Below are 18,976 nucleotides of genomic sequence, written 5' to 3'. Positions count from 1 at the left end.
GAATTTCACTAGAGAGTACACAGAGGTATGGGGAATAACTATCTTCAGGAGAACGTAGGCATAGTGGAATGAGCGCGGGTGCCAACAGCGTCCTCTGCTCTCCATAAACTTGTTGTGGTCTTGCGAGATGTCTTTATTAGCACTCAAGTCAAGGTTGTCGACTCACAGCTCACCTTGTTCTGCGTATAGAAATCGATACCACTCTTTCCATAGAAACCAATATCTCCCAAAACGCTGCCCTAGAATTCTAAATTAGAGGTGTCCCAGGGATTTTCGACTGAAATAACGAACTTTGTTGCCGGACCATGCAAACATTGGAAGAGGAACCTAATTGTGAATGTTAGCTGATACAGAATGACAGAGAACATTCGCACAGGTATGGGCACGTTGATACCAATCTGCCCCACGTTTATGTCCGTTTCAAACTTTCGAGCCGTAGCGCCAGACTGAGTGAAGATGGCAGCCCCGTTTCCATATCTGTTAGCGTTAATGATTTCAATACCATCCTCTAGCGTGTCTGCTTGGATTACAACGAGGACCGGTCCAAAAATCTCTTCTCTGATGACGATAGAACACATCAGAACACCGTGTCAATTCTGAGGCTGAATGAGACGAACTGATAACATCTCATTGGAGTTTTGGCTTCGATGACGGTGGGCCCGACGAAATTACCATCCGGATATGAAGGTACCACCAAACCTCGTCCATCAAGATGCAGCTTGCCACCTTCCTCTTCAGCGGAAGAGATGATGTCTACGATACGTGCTTTTGCATTTGGTGAAATAACGGGACCTCTGTAATGATTGACGGGGTGTTAATCCAAGGTCTGGAGGAAAGTTATTGCATACATATCAGTGTCAGGCTCGAAACCTCCGTTGACTCTGAGTTTCTGCGCTCGTTCTATAATTTCCGGAAGCCATGATTGTGCTTCGCCAACAAGAACAGCTGCAAGATGAGGATATTAAATAAGCGAGCAGGTGTGAATGACTTAGGAGGTAACAACAAAATGACATACCGACCGATATTGCCATGCATCGTTGGCCAGCCGCTATGTATAATGCGATGAGTTCAGAACTTCAAATGCACCACGTATGCTTTTCTGCCAATATCATACCTCCAAATGCAGCACCAACGAGGGAATTGAGCGCCAGATTTTTATTGGCTATATTACTATATGTGAACAAGAACCACACCGCAGGATGAACGAATGGATGGCTGACCATCAGGCATGATTACAGCATGATTTTTAGCCCCCATATTTGCCTGAAGAGAACCAACACACTTAAGTATCACAGAGTAAAAAAGTCTGTCGTTTCGTTACCTGGACGCGCTTTCCGTTCTGAGTTCCGCTGAAAAGAGAAGTACAGTTCGGAAAACAAAAGTGAGTAAGAAGGGGAAAAAATACCGATTATAGATGTGTTTGCCGGCACGATCACCACCCACGAAGCTTATAGCTCTGATAGCAGGATCATCGCATATGGCGTTTACCGTAGGAACTCCACCATGGACAATATTCAACACACCAGGTGGCAAACCTTGAATTGTTGCATGAATATCACACACTGCAAAACTTTGTTGATCCTCCTCACCTGCTTGTTGGCAAAGTTCAGCAATGATCATCGCTGCACCAGGATCCCGTTCTGAGGGCTTGAGAATTAATGTATTTCCGGTTACAGCCGCCATAGGTATGGTCCAAAGCGGAATCATACTGCACATCAACACAGTGAGAAAGGCTACATATTCAGAGCAAGACAAATCGTACGCCGGAAAATTAAAAGGTGCAACGCTAGCACAAACACCAAGTGGTACTTTGCGAACGTATGTATCCATATCGCGACTCACTGGAATATACGCATGAAATTCAATCGGAGTGACACAAGCTAGGAAGAGACCTTCAAGTTTGTCGCCCAGCAAGGTAGAAGTAATCCCAATTGCATGTTCAGCGACCTGTAAGCCTACTCAATAGTTAGACGCGCTTGCACGGTAGAATCTTTTCATAACATGTTCACCTCGCAACAGATCCCCATGCGCATCTGTGCAGAAGACTGATCAGTAAAAATTTGAAACTGTTTGAAACTGGAAGCACGACCTGACAAGGTTTTCCCTTGCTCTAGAACGATACTATTCGCAATGGCGTCGGCGTTTTTGCGAAGTAGATGCTGGAGTCTGTTCAATGATTAGAAGTAGTCAGGACCAGGCAGGCAAATGCAGCTATGGTTTTACTCAATGACAAAACGCTGACGTCCTAGTACACTCGTCCTACTCCATGATTTGAAAGCTTGTGCTGCAGCATCCACGGCCTGTTTAAATTCGGTCTCAGTGGTCTGCGGCACAGTGGAGAGTAATGTTTGTGTGGTCTAGATTTCCATGAGTTCCTGCATAAGTAATAATGACGGACATTACAGGATCCAAGACTTCCGTCCATTCGGAAGACTTGCTATCGACGAACTCTCCTCCAATGAAATTCTTCGTTGTCTCGCCAATTACGCTAGTGCCCTTCCATTGAGAAAGTTGATTAGCTTTCGAGCGAGCCACATTACTTAGAGCTAGCGCTGCAGATGTCGTGCTGAAGCTGCGGGGATGATTGATGGAACGAATTCGGACAACCCTACTCAGTGTCATGGTAGAATCCAGGAAACAACAACTAGAGAGTGCGGGGAAGAGGCCCGGACATACCGGGCCGAGTCTGCTTTCATCATGTGATTAGAAATTCTATAATTCTGTCTTACATAGAAGCTTGGTGACTCTAAAAATGAACGGATTTCCACCGTTTTCGAGGGACTCTGCATTACAACCACCACAACACAATGGTCAACATGGAAACTACCCCACCAATTTCCCATCCACGAGCTCCACTCCCTTTTCTGAATTCTCCCCCCAACACATGAATAATGTGAACGTCGCGAACAGTAACTCACAAATGCGACTTCCTACCTCTCAAGAACAATCTCAGCCTCATTTCAATTCAATCAGTTCACCTTGGGGAATCTCGCAGCAAACTCAGCAGCATATTGCACCTATGTTATCCCATCCACAGCAGTCAAACAATCAATGGAGTAATGCCATTCCAACTCAGGCTCAGTTCATGAACGGCATGAACGCCGTTATGAGTGGAATGTCTAATATGCCGATGAACATGAACATGCCCGCCCTCAACATGTCTTTGTTCCAGCAGCAAATGCTACATGATGCGTTGGCTCTTTCCACCCCAGTGGCTGGTGCAGACGATGAGAGACTCATCATAGATACTTTGGTGGACGCAAGGGCTCGTAAAGACAACTACAAGAATGCGTTAAATAGCCTACATGGTGTAAGTCCATTTTCTCCAACTGTCAAAGACTTGACCTCTTATCGAGGTCATAGAAAAACGGTCACTCGGCGACGCTCTGGAAAGATTTCTACCTAGAATGGAAAGATAAAATTGATCCACACGTCTCTCTCTCGTTGAAACGCAAGGGCATTCCGGATCCTCTTCCGATAGTCAAGGTAGCGAAAAAACCCACACCGGCTTCGTTCAAACACGAACCTTCTCCTCCTCCCTCACCAGTCCATGCACTGAAACCCAAAGGCCCTTTACCAAATGCTTCTAGCTCTCGCTCGGCCGTCTCGAGTTCGCCGAATTCTCTGCCAAAACTGCCTTCCATTAAGAGTGGAAATCGCCGCAGCACAATCAATAGTATCACTGCTCACCACCCTTCGTACAACTCTCGCCTACCTCCGCCCAACTCAGAAATCACAATACCTGACGCTCCTTCGCGTTCACCGAGTCCCCCTAACAAAGTAGTGCCTCATAGTAGAGGGAACAAATTTACTAAAGAGGATAAGGAATTCTTCATCAAATTCATTCAATGGCGCTTGAGATGCGATCAGAGTTTAACACGCACTCAATTATGTGAACAACTCGCAGAAAAAGTGAGTCGTGATTTCGCACCTTCTACAATACGATTAATATCCAGTGCAGGCACCCCACCATAGCCTTCAATCGTGGGCGGCTCATTGGTCCAATAACCACGATCTTCCAGGTAGAATTTCTCATTAGTAGCCAGTGTCTTATTGTCCTGACACTTGATTACCAGACAAGATACTTGCTGCTGCATACGGGGAGGCTGATACAAACGAGGAGGACACTGAAGATGAAAGCTCGGGGGAAGAAGAGGTGCAGAAGTCGCGTCCTCGTAAATCGATATACAAGGAATCCAGCTCAGAAGGAGACGAGCAGGACGCGGATGACGACCTCGATCAGGAAAAGGATCAAGATGAAGACTTCATTTTGCCTTCGTTTGACGAAAGTGCCATGGGAATGGCGGGCGGTTCCTTTACCGATGCAGACTTTGCTTTGACTGCCCGATATGTAGCGAGTTTCAATGACTTCTCCAAAAAAACACATTCTAGCAAATGGGTGCCATGGAGTCAACGCTATCCACAGCGAAGCCACAAGTCATGGGCTGAGTTTTACAGAAGGAATGAACAAAGTGTGTCTTCAGTTACTCTCTTATATCTGTACGCTCATTTAATCGACTTATCTAAGGCCTTCTTACCCTTGCTAGAAAAATCAAGAACGCGGGGGCAGCAAGAGGACTTTCACCGAAACGTGAAGAATCCGAAAATGCTACACTCGCCGACCTGGTGCCGGATGCTAACGGCCCTCCAAAAGCCAAACGCAAATATACTGCAGATGATCAGGAACAGAATGTCGACAATAACAGATCAAAGACAAGCAAATTTGAGTAACATTTGCGTGAACTGCTTGTCTGCTTAGTGTTGGGATTTTCTACTGTAATGCATTTACTTAACTGCGTAAATATCGTACATACTATGTAGTATTCCTCGTTTCCTGAACCGACTGGGACTTGGATGATGGCGGTGAAGACATAATCTTGCGAGGAAATAACATTCACCGCCGCTGGAGGCGTTGTTAAGTTGATTGATCATACATACAGCGCTCTCGCTCTTCTTGGTGGGCATGTGTGCCATTGTCGCAACATGCTATTACTTACTCGATGTGTGGGGCGAAACAGTATCAGCAATTGGAACTTTAACTTGGCGACAAGTGTCAAGTGTGTAACACAGTGTGTATTAGGAAGGATCGACCGACCACGTGTTGCAAATGAATCGATAAAGAGTCTAAGCGACCAACTTTCTGCGCCTGCCCACGACCACGACCACGGTCAACCTTACGAATTCGAGAGTTTTTGACCTAATACCGCAATGGATGAAGAATACGACGTACGTCCTTAGATTATACCTGTATTTTGCTGTGTCAAGGCATGATCCTAGGTCGTCGTTCTTGGTACCGGTCTGACTGAATGCATCCTCTCTGGGCTGCTTTCGAAAGAGGGAAAGAAGGTCCTGCATATGGACAGGAATGACTACTACGGCGGTGACAGTGCTAGCTTGAATTTGACTCAGGTATTTTTTCGGTCTTTGTTCGCAAGCAAATCTGACCCAAAAGTCATGCTAGCTGTACCGAAAATTCCGCCCTGGTCAAGAGCCTCCTTCTGAACTCGGTCGTGACCGCGACTACGCCGTCGATCTAATTCCCAAATTCATCATTGCTTCTGGAGAAATGACCCAAATTCTTGTTCACACCGATGTCACCCGCTATCTTGAGTTTAAGCAGATTGCTGGAAGTTTTGTGTATCGCGATGGAAAGATCTCCAAAGTTCCAAGCACAGAAATGGAGGCTGTGAGGAGCCCTCTGATGGGTTTGTTCGAAAAACGACGAGCGAAGAAATTCTTTGAATTCCTCCAGAATTGGAAGGACGAAGATCCTGCCACTCATCAAGGTTTGCATTAATTAGAGCACGAAACGCAGGGACTCATCAATATGTTTAGGCATCGATCTCGACAAGGACAGCATGAAGACCGTATACGAAAAATTCGGTTTGGAGCCTGGTACTCAGGATTTCGTTGGACATGCCATGGCTCTTTACCTAGATGATGAGTATGTTCTCCTACGCGCTACCGAGCGCTAGCTATTCACTCATTTATATAGCTATATAACTAAACCGGCCCGAGCGGCTTACAACCGCATAGTGCTCTATACCTCTTCCATGGCACGTTACGGAAAATCTCCCTACATATATCCTCTTTATGGTCTTGGAGAACTCCCCCAATCGTTTGCTCGGCTGAGTGCCATCTACGGTGGCACTTACATGCTCGACAAGCCCATCGATGAAATCGTAACCGATGACCAGGGTAAATTTGTTGGTGTCCGGAGCGGTGGAGAGACTGTCAAGGCCAAGCAGGTTATTGGTGATCCAAGTTACTTCGGGGCTGGCAAACAAACAGATGGCAAGTTACGAGTTGTTGAAGAAAGCAAAGTCATCCGTGCTATTTGCGTGCTCAAACATCCTATTCCCGAGACCGACGATTCTGACAGTTGCCAAATCATCATTCCCCAGAATCAGGTTGGACGCCGAAACGGTAAGTGTTATACATGACCTCTGTTCTGTTGTACTCAGCTTTCGATAGATATATACATTGCGATGGTGTCATCAACCCACAATGTTTGCGCCAAAGGAATTCACATTGCAATTGTATCGACGATTGTTGAGACTGACAAACCTGAACTTGAAATCGCGCCTGGGCTCAAGCTTCTAGGAACTATTCACGACAAGTTCGTATCGCCCCCACTGTGATTCTCATTATAATTTTATCATTCCATTCAGATTTGTTTCCATCACTCCGGTCTACACTCCAACCACCACTGGACAAGATGACAACATTTTCATAACCCAGTCCTACGATGCCACATCCCACTTTGAAACTGTGGTGGAGGATGTACAAGATGTTTGGAAGCGTGTTACTGGTTCTGATTTGGTGTTGAAGAAGCAAGAGGTTGAAGTGCAACAGTAGCGACGTCGAAATGCAGTTTATCTTTCTCTTTCTCATATGTAGTTCGGATTTACAATAATACAACAAAAACAGTACAATTGATCTCGTTCGATATCCATCCATGTACACAACCGTCGTGGGATTTTTACTCACTCCATGCCTCCACCATTACCTTCCTCTCTGAGTCCTCACGTATGCATACTATCTTCGCCAGACATTCAGGATCTGCTGACTGCCTCGTCACTACCTCAACTGTCAGAAATATTGCAGTCGTTTTCACCGCTTCCTCAAGGTTGGTCTACTGTTAGTTTCATCGGCGCACGCTAATCTCAAATACACAGTCACAACACGTACAACTTCCCTCACATCCGTCCCGCACAAGGCCTTTGCGTTAAGATTCTCCGACTTGACTGAAATTGAGGCTGCATGCCGCGAAGATGAAGAGGAGCGTGCAGTGAGGACACTAGATTGGATAGGCCTTAGGATCAATAGTCGTAGTGCGCAATGGGTAGACGATATGGACAAGATGACGGGCAAACAATCAACAAGGGTTCCGTGGTGGGAAGAGCTCAAGCGATGTGTCGAAGGAGATCATGTCCCCTCGAAGACCGAAACATGGAATCATCCTATTGCAAGTCCGTCTTTTATGTTTGTTGCTTTCTACTGAGTCTAACTCTTGGTCAAGTTATTTTTGCTGTGTCTACAAACACTAGCAATCCACTGCAGATCATATCCAATCTACATTCACGAGCTATCGAATTACCATCCTGGGTTGATTCCGCATACCTCAGTTACACACTCATAGTACATCCCAAGGATTCTACCTTGTCAGATGAAGAGTGTGTATCCTTCTCTTTTCGTCCCCGCTGATTTTACTAAGAGTGGCATATAGAGCCGGCGCTCTGTTCAATGCTGTTAAGAAACAGTATGGTTTGCATAGCTACCTACTTTCCTTGGACATGCCCAACCCTCCCCCTGCACCTGTTCCGGTACCCACTGCAAAACCACGTCTTCCTTTAGCAGATAGAGACTCTCCGGAGCTATCAACGAAACCTGTGGACTCTTCTACCCGCAATGGTGCATCAAGTGGTATCAACACCATACGGATGAATGAAAAGGACATTCAGCAGACGGCGAAATTCACTCGCGAATTTTTAGTCATGAGCTTGATACCTTGGATGGAGAAGTGTGTCACAGACTGGAATGAAAACGTAAACTCAAATTTGTCTTTGAAAAAATTAAGAGCTCAAATGTCATAGTTCGTGTCAAATAGACGACTCCCTTCACGGCTGTTTTCTTCAACTCGTCGTCTTTTTGGTACTCCTTCGCCATCGCCCACTCCTCCTCCCTCCCATCGCTCCTCTGCTTCTCGGTCTTCCACATATAATGGTACTTCTGTGTCAACTCAAGCGGCAGTTGGCTCGCCTTCCCAGCAACGTCGTTTGGCCGAGTTTGCCACCATCTTAGGCGACTTCAAGCTGGCAGTGACTGTCTGGGAGACACTATCCAAGGAAGGGAAAGGAGGCTCAGTGAGCATCTCTTATTGTCAGTGGAACTACTACTGATCATCCAAATGTAAGGACATCCTACCGTTATTGCTATCACCGTCACCTGCGATACCTCTACATGTTGCCAACACTTTTGCCACCATGTTTACTCAGCCAACAGAGCCGTTTGCGAAAGTGCAGTTGCGGGCTTTGTTATGTGCTATACGGTGGGAGGTCGGTATTGACCCATCCGATTTTGCAAGTGAACTGCTCGAAGGAGAACGCTGGCTGGTCTGGGCTGCGGGAAGCGTATGTTTTTTGTCTTCAAGTTGCACGCCATGATAAAGAATACTTTCTCAAGGCAGAAGAACCACCGTCAGCTTTGCTGTTGGCACATGCTGCTTTCATCAGCTCGAGGAGACAAGCACTTCGACGAGCGGCGCTATGGTATCTCATGGCTGCAAACAGATTAGAAAAATGTGGTATTGTATGTGCTTTCTGCCTACTCCATTGAAATGCTAAGCATATGCTACAGAAACCATTAACGATGTATTTCCTTCGCAGAGCTCATGATCTGTGCATGAATTGTCCGAAGAAAGAACTCTCACCCTCTTTCTGGGATGCAGAAGGGGAAGAGGCTTCTAACTCACGAAAACATACGGCAATAAAGCCTGTAATCGAGCATTCTCTAGGTGAGTTGATTGACAACATGCATCAACGATGTTGACTCGCATGCAGGACGCCTACTGTACAGCACCGGTCATACTCAAGACGCAGTCAAGATATTTTTAAGTCTACTCGAAGCCTCCACATTATCCCCAGTCTCGCCTGCAGTTTCGGATGACGATGATGTTCAAAGTGTTGAGGTCTATCTAGAGGATTTCAGAACAGCTTTTGAAGTTAGTATCCTTAATTCGCATCGTGACATGTGGACTAAGATTACTGTCAGCACCTGCGCGCCAACACTCCGAATCTTGAACAACTAAACGACTTTCACTTACCATTCACTTTCTGCCTCGCTTCTCAAAGCTGTTTCAGGTTTACCAACGACAATATTAGAGGCGAATCGTCAGAATGGGAGAAGCGCGAAGAAGCATGGAGCAGATTCAATAAATCTCGCGGTGTAACCTCACGCTTTGCGACCAATCAAAAAGCCTATGTCAATGGTAACTGAGTTTTCAAGCTGCTTAACTACGTCCTTCTATCTCATCTGTTTACCTCAGAACCGTTTTGGGTCGACCTTGTGTTAAAAAATCCCCTGGACGTAAACGTCACGTTGACAGATGTGACGCTTGTGATTCGGGAATCTAACGTCATTGAACCTTCTCCTTCAAAACTTTCTGCTGAGATAGAGGTTATCGAGGATGTGATTATCGGTGCTAAAGAGACTCGAACTGTTTGTGCATTTACATTTAGGTCATCACCCTATCCGTGGGGGCTAACTTTTCTTAGATCTCCATATCTATCAAAGCAATCCGACCTGCGTCTTTAACAATTACCCATGTAACTTATACGTTTCTATCTCTTCTTCCTTCTACCGAATCTCTGGCTGCGCGCGGCAAACGCCTGTACAGCACACCCACACACCTTCAAACACCCACCTATGCTCCCGATGTTTTGATGCAAGTAGACGTTGCGGAACCAGGTTGTCGATTACAGGCAAGCTTTGTAGATGACAAAGAGTTGAACTTACATCAAGGGGAAATTACGCATCTCAGGTTATGTTTATCCAGTATTGGCGTTGAATCGATAGACGAGGTGTGGTTAGTTGTGGGTTCGGACAATTTATGGTTAGATGAAGGAAATGGGGAGGTTTCTGGTGAAGTTTCTTACATTGCGTTTCCATCTCTTTGCGCTGAGTTCCATCTTAGATGAAATGCCCGCGGTAGAGAGTATACACTCGTCTAATTCTTCAGAACCATTTAAGCCATTCAATATACCCCTGGGATCTTCGTTTTCTCTTGCTCCGGCTGAATCCTTAGAGGTCTCTCTGACGTTCCACGCCCTAGACTTCACTCAGAAGGATATTCATCTTCTTTTGCTCTACCGGGAGGTGTGTATGAATATCAAGGAGCTTCACCTGTATCGACGTCAAATTTTTTAGACACCTCAAGCGCCTTTCAAACAAGTACGAAAAGTACAAACGTGTTCAGTGCACCCCTTGTTCAGGATCACTTCCCTTGCGACTCCATCTACAAACGTCGAGGCGATGTACTTGCTACATCTCGAGCTACAGAATATTTCTAATTCCGTTGTACGGCTTACGCAAATATCAACTGTTAGTCCCAGTTGGATTTGTGATTCTTCAATCTACGGAAAACCGTGAGTTGTATACTCCCATCAGGGTTACCAGAGATACTGAAATCAACCATCTAGGGGTTCTATATTTCCCTTGCAGCTGTCTCGTTTTGTTCTTGGAATCAATCCATGGGACAAGCCCTCCGGATGTGGGGAGACTTTCGAATTCATTCTGAAGCAACTTGCTGGCGTGATTCACGGAAGGGCCGTTGATTTGTTGAATCCGCCTCCTTTAGATCTGTGCTGTAGTCATTCTATTCAGGTATGTAACGGTTCTTGGTGTCTGTAATCGGACTCACGCTGTCCACAGGGTTCACACTCACTTCCGTTGAATCGCTTCGCGATTCCATCACTCATTCACAGTGGAAAGCGACATGCTGTAATAGGATCCCGCCCCGCTTCATATCCTCACATACCATCCCACACGCATCCGCATATATTCCCGCTCTTCAATCCTGCTGCACTCGATGTGCTTGTCTTTTGGGAGATCCCCGCTGAAAATCGCTCAGGAAACATACTTATTTCTGGCCTCATCCTTGGAGCTACACATTCTCCTCTTCGTGATATCATAAGATCTGCAGAAAATTCAAAGATTACGCGAAGCATGTATGCAGAGACTCAGCGAAAGAAGGAGGAAATTCTCGAGGACATTCGCAATAGCGAATGGAACATGGAAATGAACCCTCTACATGTTATCATTCATACGAATGATGTCAGTCACGACTTCGCAACAGGGTGAGTAGTTTCAAGGAGGACTGAGTGTTATCTAATGATATCCTTAGACCCTATCGTTTGCGCGTGCACTTTACAGTCAGGAACTACTCCACTACTCTGCAATCGCGGTTCACCTTAAAGCTGAATGATACCGTTGAGTCAAAAGCTTCGCCTTCGTGGGTCGACGTTTTTCGTGTTTTTACCTTCTGTAATTGACTTGACATTCATCAGTGATGAGCAGGCGATCATCTATAGTGGTCGCCTCACATTTCGCGCAAAGCTAGAACCTTCACATCATACAGCTTTTGTCGCAACAGCGTGGATAAAGAGACCAGGTACTTATGTCGTTGGGGCTTGGTGTATGGAAACTGAGGTATTCGAGCTCTCAACCGATACTGTCACCAACGTAGAACGTGTGCGCTATCGATATATTCAAAACCCGCTAGATAATAGCCATCTCGTCCATGTATGCCATGCACGGTCACAATAGATAACCATATTAATATTCCATGCGTATAATTCTTTTTAAGTTCGTTCATGTATCGACGTGATGTGAGTATAATTCATGGACCCAGCTTTCCAATTTCAAGTTTCACCTCTCGAACAGACGCTTATCTCATTTTCCTTTGTCAAGTTCCTCTTTCTCTTTCCGCATGCGTAGTTGCTTTACTCGATAGTTGAAATATGTCTGTATAAAGTTAGCTTCATACTGGACGAATGCAAGAAGCCAAATCTCACTCCGAGCACAAATTGGACTGTGTTGAAGAAAGGAACCCACAACTGTTGAATTTAAGTCTGTGAAGACGAGGAAAACCCCTTAAGAATCACGTACATGTAGCGGAATATAGTTTTGGGCTATTGCAATGACGAGCGGGTTGACCGTCCAACTCACCTGAAATTGTGTATTGATCAGTCAGTTTATCATTCCAAAAGTAATTGACTCTTCACTGACCCTGATAACTGACCAAAAACCGCTCTGTATTGTTTTGACGATATCCTTTGTGGACTTGGCTCCACTGATTATAGCCATAGAAGCAAGGTAAACTACATGGACAAGATGTCATGAATATACGTCGAGACGATAGAGGACAGTCCACTGTACTTGAAGCTTGGATGGGAGAGACGAGAAGATTGCTGGTTACGATTTGAGCAACTCTTGCTCTCGTATCAGTTCTCCCAGAAAAAGCTTTCTGAAGGGCCCCGACGAGGAAATGACTGAGGGGTGCTGAGACGAGGAAACCATATACTGCCATCTTGATTGCCTTTGCATCTACGTGTGCGTTCGCCAGCAGTTTATAAACTAATGGGTAATCCTTTGACACTTTCTTGGCTGGTACGCCGGCTAGGTTACTCCCAAGAATTTCTTGTAAGAAACATAGGAGTGCTGAAGGAGAATTCAGGTGACGTGAATGAATGGAACAACGTAAACCCTGACCAGTAGTAATAGCTTTCGTACGAAGGGGATGAGAAGCAAGAGCAGAGAGATATCGTGCTAATAGCGGATGTGGACCTTTGGCTATTGAGGAACTCATGGTTGATCAAGCTGAAGGTTAGTGGTTGTTGGCAGATAAAAGCACTCGCAGTCGGGCAGTCTCTTACCCGGGCCCGAGTAAGCTTATGACCGTAAATATCCAGTAATATAATTAAACCACACTCGAACCTACTCGAGCTCGATAGCAGCAAGGAATAAGATACAACTCTACGTAAGATTTAGAAATGCGTTTAGATCAGGTCAGCCTGTGAATCTACTATTGACTCTTAACCCTGTTGAAGATGGTTAGCTCGAGGTCAATAGACACGAGGTAAATAGACATACCAAGCCTTGACGTAGTCTGCTAGGGAAACCATGCAAACAGTTTGCCAAATGCCCAGTCCAATCCGAGGGGTCACTCCTCTATACAAACCTTTGATCCCGTTCTCTTTGTAGATATACGTGAAAGTGGACCAGATTGTGAGCTTAGCAGGTCGATTGACACTGGCAGCAGCATTTTTAGCCATAGATTGCATCTGAAAGATAGAATGAGAACAAACCCAAGATTTGATTGGAAACAAACTCACCTCAACCCGGATTACCTCAATGGGCTGATTCCAAGTTGCCAAAGCACCACCGATCGACGAAGCCAATATTTTGTCCATTGCACCCAGTTTTTCATCCTTTGTTTTTCCACGAATGCTCCGGATACTTGACTCGGCCAGACGAGCGAAACCCATTCTAGATTCTTGGAATGAACGTGACAATATCGACACGACATGTTAGTACATACCGAGAACCCCAATTGGTACATTGACGGACTGCAACCGCATTGACACCCTTGTTCACACCTGCAAGACCTTCCTTACGGTAAATCTCAGCGAAGAGAGCCCAAGTTGAAGGCGGCTTGACGCCAGCGGCAGCGGTTTTGTGACGTGTAATTTCAGCCGTTTTCATACATGTCGTGAAGCCTGTTTAAAGTATAATAGTAAGCTGAGAGAAGATAAGAACGATTCAACAGGCAGCATGTACGGTGACACGGAAAGGGAGTAAATATATATGCAGTTGAAAACTTACCCATTGTGGCGTAAGCCTGTGCGACGCCTCCAGTCATTCCACCTAACAGCCCAGCAAATGCAGGATTGACACCCATTCCAAGAGAAGCAGTTTCGACTTCTGAAGCCGTGAACATCAGAACACCGCCTTTCGTGGATGCCTCGATCCAAGCCTGAGTGAACGGTGTTAGAACCTAGAGTTTACTGTTTTTGTAGAAGAAACATACCCATGGAATCAAGCCCTGATAAAATCCAACGACGCCTCCTCGAGACCAGACAGTTTTGCAAGCCTGCCACATTGACTGAGACCGATTAGCAGCCATCTGCGTCTTGAGGACCTCCAGCGGTTGTCCAAGAGTAGTAACCTAATACGATTACTGGTGAGCTTGACCGTTCTATATTTTGGGAAAGGACTTGCCTCCTACAATACAAGAAAGTTAGCCATCAACATTAGAAAACAAATACTCGCAGGATATTCACTCACGAACTGGTAAATTATCACACAAACGAGAAGATAAGAATAGTCAGCTATAGGCTCAGTTGTGCACATATGTAACATAATACCATATTCATTATAGCACCTGAATTTGACCAACGAGTTAGTTTCGTGTACCAAACGACTAAAATGTACAACGCGCTTACCGACAGCAATATTGGACCAGTTGACCCCCTTTTGTCCAGGTTCTTTTTGAATTGCCATCGTATTAACCAGTGACCAGTGACCGTGGAGAGAGGGAGAGAGTTGGAAGAGAGAGAAAGAGGATGAAAGGGTAACGAAGGGTAAGGTGAAATGTCGAATGATGTTTCCCCAACGGATTTATTCTTATTTGTCGGGGTGTCCGGTCCGTCGGCAATTTTACGCAGGTTTCCTACCGCTTCCCATTCTAAAATACTCATCGACTGTACCCGCAACTCACAGGAAGAGACCTATGAAAGCGTCTTTATTTTGCAGGACTTGTAAGACTGGAAAAGGGCCTCGTTCCGAAGCACTCACCTTCCTTGCTCAAAGCTATCTTATTCAGGACTGGAAGAGTCACTAAATAGGCATAAATTTTTTCGCTGATCCCAAATGGCATCTGTTCCTGATTGGTTGTGTTATACCCAATTGCACCATAGTACTATTCATCTCCCATTAAGTATGCTAGGCTACTAGCATAATTCAAATCTTCTCATTGAATTTGATACAGTGATTGAGCTGTCAAGAAACCAAAAGGCTGAACTTGAAGTTTCGAAGTCTTATGTACTATGGCAGGGTATAGTGCGCGCTTATTGTGGGAAATCACTGATTTGTTTGTACATGTGTACAAAAGACACCAGAAACTGCTTCAATTGTCGGTGGCAGATAGACCTTGACAAGCAAGGTGATATACATACATACTAGCTGGGTGAGTTTGAGTAAGACAAACAGGGCGCGTGAGTTACAGGTTTACCAGGACTTACCACCCTGTCCCCAACATATTATACCTCCAGACTTCAGTAGACATTGCAAGAGAGTCCTCTTATTATGAATGCCAAGGCAGTTCAGTTGTTTTCATAGCAATTCTGGGGAAAGATAAAATCTTCAACCACAAAGGGTAGGGAAGAAACAAGATAAGACTGTGGTATTGGAGGGTATGGCTAGGGTAATATAGAAATAGAAGTGCATAGGTATAAATCCAAAATGTCACTAGCGTTAAATCGAATCCGCCGTGAATGAGTCCATTCATTGAGATCGTGGGGCAACCAGCGAGTAACCGCGAGGACGATGCTGCGCCTGGCTGTTGTCAAGTCGGAATGGCCTGACCATCTTTGAGTTTCTTCATCTCTTCATTGAGTTGATCGATGTATTCCTTGAGGCTTGAGAAATGATATTAAGTCAATAAATTATTTCCAGATGTAACGTAGATCGAAAGGAGATTAAACGAATGCATAAATCGCGACCAGCGCAATCATACTCCCCACAAAACCCTTGAAACCAAAGAATTTAACATACCGAGTGATCTCATCTCCATTTTCCTCAGATTCTGACTCAAGAAGGTGAAGCTCCATAGCTTTCGCTGAACATCTCTCGTCGGCCTCACGAGCGCTTTGAAGAGAGTTATCTCGCTCCTCTTTTATCACCTTCATTTCCTTCTCATGATGAGCAATTAGATCATTCATTTTGAGGTTATGGGCCTCATGCATCCGCTGTAATTCTTCTCTGGAAACACCTGGCGACTGCGGTACGGAGCCATTGCCCTTCGGGGCTGCCGGCTCAGCTTCGAGTGTTGCTTTCACGGTGGCTAGTTCGCCCTGCAAATCAGATATCTGCATCGACAACTCTGACTTCTGGGTTACAATCAAGGAAATCTCGGCATCGTGGGCAGAGCGAAGTTTCGTGGTCTCTTCAGCACGTGCCTTGGCCGCCTCTTCCAGTTCTGCAGCATGATTAGCGGTCATTGCAACGATAGACTCTTTGGTGAGATTAAGCTGATCAGTAACAGCGGAAAGATCGTCTTTCGAATTTGAGAGTTCCTGGGCCAAGCGAGTGACTTCGGCACTGAGTTCCGAGGACGGGTCTGGCGAAGCTTCCCCAGCAGCCCGAGCTGCATCTCGCTGATTGGTCAGATTCTCGATTTCCGTTTTCGAGGCTTCGAGCGCGGCCTTCGATTTGGCCAAATCATCCTGTGTCGCTTTCAATTCCAGAGACAATTTGCTAATCTGTTTTTCGAAACTCTTGGATTGCGTTTCCAGAATTTCAGCATGCTCGGCGCGTAGGCTTTCTACAGTCGAATCGTGGTTGGCCTGTAATTGAGCAGCTGTTTGGTCAAACCCTCCGCGAACCTCAGCGAGATCCTGTTTGTGGATCTCACTTGCCTCTGACTAATTATCATGCCTAAGCCTGTATTTCCAAAAAGTTCGTATGATAGAACGGACCTTCGCTCGTTCGAAAGCCTCTTGAAGCAATTTATCGTGTTCAGCCTTGACGTCATCGACTTTGGCGTTGTACTTCGCTTCTTGGCCCTGGAAGAATATTCACGTCGATTCGGACAAAGCAATTGGTTAAAAGAAACTCACTTCGAGTTCCGCAGTAATTCGTTGGATCTCGGCCGACATTTCACTTTGTTTATTGAGGTAGTTTTGTTCAGCTTCCTGTAAAGCAGCGGAATGAGCGTCCGTTGAAGCGGATGCTTCAGCCCGTGCATGTTCATTGTCCGCTTTTGCTTCGTTAAGAGCAGCTTTCAGCGTTTCTAGCTGTGTGACGAGCTCAGCCTGTGCTTGAGTAGCAGCTTGTACAGCGTTCTCGTGAGATGCACTGATCTGTTCGGCTCGTGCACTGGACTCTGCCTCTTTAGCTTTATAATCGTCTTCGATTCCCTGAGCAGCAGCGTGGGCTTTCGCCAACTCCTCCTCCAGTGCCTGGATTTTGAGTGCGAACGTCGAACGCTCATCCTCAGCAGTCTCTTGGCTTTCCTTCAATTCCAATATTTCGATTTCGAGTTCCGAAACTTTGTTTGCATTCTCCTCCTTCTCTGCCTTCATTTCAGCGATCTGTGCTACAAGTGCTTCGAAGCTGATGGTCTTCTCCTTCAACCCCTCCTCCACAGCATGACTCTTGGCCAGGACTTCTTCCAATGCGGTGTTATGAGCGACCTTTAGCGCAGCAGTCTCCTCCTGTATTGCTGAAAAATCCGCCTGAGCTTTGAGTAAAGCCTCATGCTCCAACGAAGCGGCTTGGGAATCTTCAGCTGATTGGCTAACATTCACTTTGAGCAGAGCCAAGTCATTACCCTGGGTTTGAATTTGCTCTTGCAGAGTTTGAACAAGCTCTTGTTGTAAGACAAGAGACGACCGCGCATTTTCGAGCTGTGTCAAGTATATAAAAGACAGATCAAAAGATACATGTTTATGACAACTCACCTCTTCCTGAACGGCAGCAAGTTTGGAAACGGCCTCTTCCTGCTCATTTTGCAATTTCGACAAGGTCTCTCGGGCTTCCTTCAACTGTGCCTCTAAAGCTGTCTTCGAACCTTCCAACTCTGACAGAATGACATCCTTGGCCTCAGCCTCAGCCTTTGCAGCTTCCAAAGAAGCTCCGAGATGGCCTATTTGGCCTTCAAGGTCGGAAATGCTGTCGGCTTTAGCTTTGAGAGCTTCACCACTTTCTTTGAGCTGCCGAACGAGGGAGACAATTTAGCCCAAAAATATAAACGAACATATTTGGACGTACCTTGTTCTGTAAGTCTTCAATTACCTTACCATCTTCACCTCGTACTTCCCGAATGGATGAAATAGATGGAGACGACTTCGACGGTTTGGTATGAGAAACCGAAGCGGTCCTCGATGCTGCCTTGGGAGCAGCCGCACTGGGTGCTACAGGCTTAGCCGCAGTGGAGGAGGAAAGACTCTGACGAGAGGTGACGGAAGAACGTTTTGCAGCAACGTCAGACACAGACGCCCGCGGCCGGGCGGCGGCACCAATTTTTGCATCACCGTTCGTTGGTGATGCGACTGAAGCACGCGGAGCTGAGGTTGCGGAAGCAATTGGAGGTTTCGTGTTTACAGAGGAAGATAATGCCGACCGGACAACTGGTGGTTTGGAGGAGGGTGCAAGAGAGGCTCGTCTAGATGGAGGAGGGGCGGGCTTGGACATTGTTGGTTTAGCAGTTGCGTTGCTGGCCGCGGAGGCACTAGTAGATTTCTTCACAGTGCTGGTAGCCGCAGGCCTTGTGGATGAAGGCAATGATGCTTTGGCCGGAACTTTCGCAGCACCAGCACCAGTAGCAGAGTTGGGAATCTGAAATGAAGTCATGTTAAAAGATATCACCATCAAACACGTTGATACTCGCTTTCTTCACAGCAGTTGAACCATTGCTTTTGCCGACGCCTGATTTCACTGGCGTCACTGCCTTGGGATTGACACCGGCTGCTGAATTATGTTTTTCAGCGCCTTTGGGAGATTCAGCTTCATGTTCGGAAGTAACGTCTGCGTGCGTGGGTATGGGGACAGGGACTTCGGGAGGTATATCGTGCTGAACTAAGCCATTTTCAGCGGACTCTTGCTCGTCGAGCTTTTCAACTGGCTCAGACATTACACTTTCGGCGGGAGCTGAATGAAAATGGTCATGGGCCTCGTGTTTTGTCATGTTTCGAAG

General features: G+C 46.0%; 7 protein-coding genes across 7 annotated transcripts; 3 read left to right on the top strand and 4 right to left on the bottom strand.

Annotated features, from left to right (window-relative positions):
- Positions 1-44: 44 nt before the first annotated feature.
- C8R40DRAFT_1056139 (methylmalonate-semialdehyde dehydrogenase) lies at positions 45-2,622 on the bottom strand (the record flags this gene model as incomplete). Its single annotated transcript, XM_046225057.1, has 18 exons — positions 45-119; positions 174-239; positions 292-327; positions 375-558; positions 618-794; positions 849-945; positions 1,016-1,048; positions 1,115-1,162; positions 1,221-1,263; positions 1,322-1,349; positions 1,406-1,535; positions 1,590-1,708; positions 1,763-1,841; positions 1,893-1,958; positions 2,010-2,033; positions 2,090-2,166; positions 2,224-2,357; positions 2,404-2,622. The coding sequence occupies 18 exons, from the start codon at positions 2,620-2,622 to the stop codon at positions 45-47; spliced, it is 1,635 nt and encodes a 544-aa protein (XP_046081850.1).
- A 102-nt stretch (positions 2,623-2,724) lies between these two features.
- On the top strand, positions 2,725-5,114 carry C8R40DRAFT_1257666 (uncharacterized protein). Its single transcript, XM_046233787.1, has 6 exons — positions 2,725-3,310; positions 3,364-3,912; positions 3,962-4,022; positions 4,077-4,472; positions 4,529-4,957; positions 5,019-5,114. Exons 1-5 carry the CDS (start codon positions 2,753-2,755, stop codon positions 4,729-4,731), a joined length of 1,767 nt encoding a protein of 588 aa, XP_046081849.1. The 5' UTR covers positions 2,725-2,752; the 3' UTR covers positions 4,732-4,957; positions 5,019-5,114.
- On the top strand, positions 5,115-6,952 carry C8R40DRAFT_1125008 (rab GTPase activator). Its single transcript, XM_046228958.1, has 7 exons — positions 5,115-5,226; positions 5,278-5,409; positions 5,462-5,786; positions 5,836-5,944; positions 5,996-6,426; positions 6,475-6,619; positions 6,672-6,952. Exons 1-7 carry the CDS (start codon positions 5,209-5,211, stop codon positions 6,856-6,858), a joined length of 1,347 nt encoding a protein of 448 aa, XP_046081848.1. The 5' UTR covers positions 5,115-5,208; the 3' UTR covers positions 6,859-6,952.
- Positions 6,953-6,993: 41 nt separating this feature from the next.
- On the top strand, positions 6,994-11,826 carry C8R40DRAFT_1175264 (ER-golgi trafficking TRAPP I complex 85 kDa subunit-domain-containing protein; the record flags this gene model as incomplete). The annotated part of the gene is made up of 18 exons (XM_046232303.1): positions 6,994-7,129; positions 7,179-7,472; positions 7,523-7,676; positions 7,730-8,048; positions 8,097-8,366; positions 8,418-8,633; positions 8,686-8,811; positions 8,860-9,016; positions 9,063-9,223; positions 9,274-9,490; positions 9,548-9,720; positions 9,777-10,143; positions 10,196-10,377; positions 10,429-10,646; positions 10,701-10,884; positions 10,933-11,357; positions 11,405-11,512; positions 11,568-11,826. 18 exons carry the CDS (start codon positions 6,994-6,996, stop codon positions 11,824-11,826), a joined length of 3,966 nt encoding a protein of 1,321 aa, XP_046081847.1.
- A 4-nt stretch (positions 11,827-11,830) lies between these two features.
- On the bottom strand, positions 11,831-12,913 carry C8R40DRAFT_1125006 (uncharacterized protein). Its single transcript, XM_046228957.1, has 6 exons — positions 12,772-12,913; positions 12,439-12,720; positions 12,289-12,380; positions 12,169-12,228; positions 12,075-12,116; positions 11,831-12,024 (listed from the first exon to the last, which is right to left on the bottom strand). The coding sequence occupies exons 1-6, from the start codon at positions 12,866-12,868 to the stop codon at positions 11,953-11,955; spliced, it is 645 nt and encodes a 214-aa protein (XP_046081846.1). The 5' UTR covers positions 12,869-12,913; the 3' UTR covers positions 11,831-11,952.
- C8R40DRAFT_1125002 (mitochondrial carrier) lies at positions 12,914-14,925 on the bottom strand. The gene is made up of 10 exons (XM_046228956.1): positions 14,886-14,925; positions 14,505-14,820; positions 14,427-14,443; positions 14,346-14,349; positions 14,090-14,229; positions 13,885-14,035; positions 13,601-13,778; positions 13,395-13,548; positions 13,153-13,343; positions 12,914-13,100 (listed from the first exon to the last, which is right to left on the bottom strand). Exons 2-10 carry the CDS (start codon positions 14,560-14,562, stop codon positions 13,085-13,087), a joined length of 909 nt encoding a protein of 302 aa, XP_046081845.1. The 5' UTR covers positions 14,563-14,820; positions 14,886-14,925; the 3' UTR covers positions 12,914-13,084.
- Positions 14,926-15,625: 700 nt separating this feature from the next.
- C8R40DRAFT_1162989 (uncharacterized protein) lies at positions 15,626-18,967 on the bottom strand (the record flags this gene model as incomplete). Its single annotated transcript, XM_046230321.1, has 11 exons — positions 15,626-15,698; positions 15,835-16,703; positions 16,758-16,844; positions 16,899-17,648; positions 17,742-17,993; positions 18,052-18,126; positions 18,151-18,167; positions 18,189-18,194; positions 18,228-18,445; positions 18,473-18,618; positions 18,659-18,967. The coding sequence occupies 11 exons, from the start codon at positions 18,965-18,967 to the stop codon at positions 15,626-15,628; spliced, it is 2,802 nt and encodes a 933-aa protein (XP_046081844.1).
- Between the last annotated feature and the right edge of the window lie 9 nt (positions 18,968-18,976).

This window comes from Lentinula edodes, assembly GCF_021015755.1.
Source record: "Lentinula edodes strain Le(Bin) 0899 ss11 chromosome Unknown C8R40scaffold_42, whole genome shotgun sequence".
Lineage (NCBI taxonomy): Eukaryota > Fungi > Basidiomycota > Agaricomycetes > Agaricales > Omphalotaceae > Lentinula > Lentinula edodes.
Note: the sequence above shows the minus strand (reverse complement) of the source record. Positions and strands in the feature narration are given on the sequence as shown.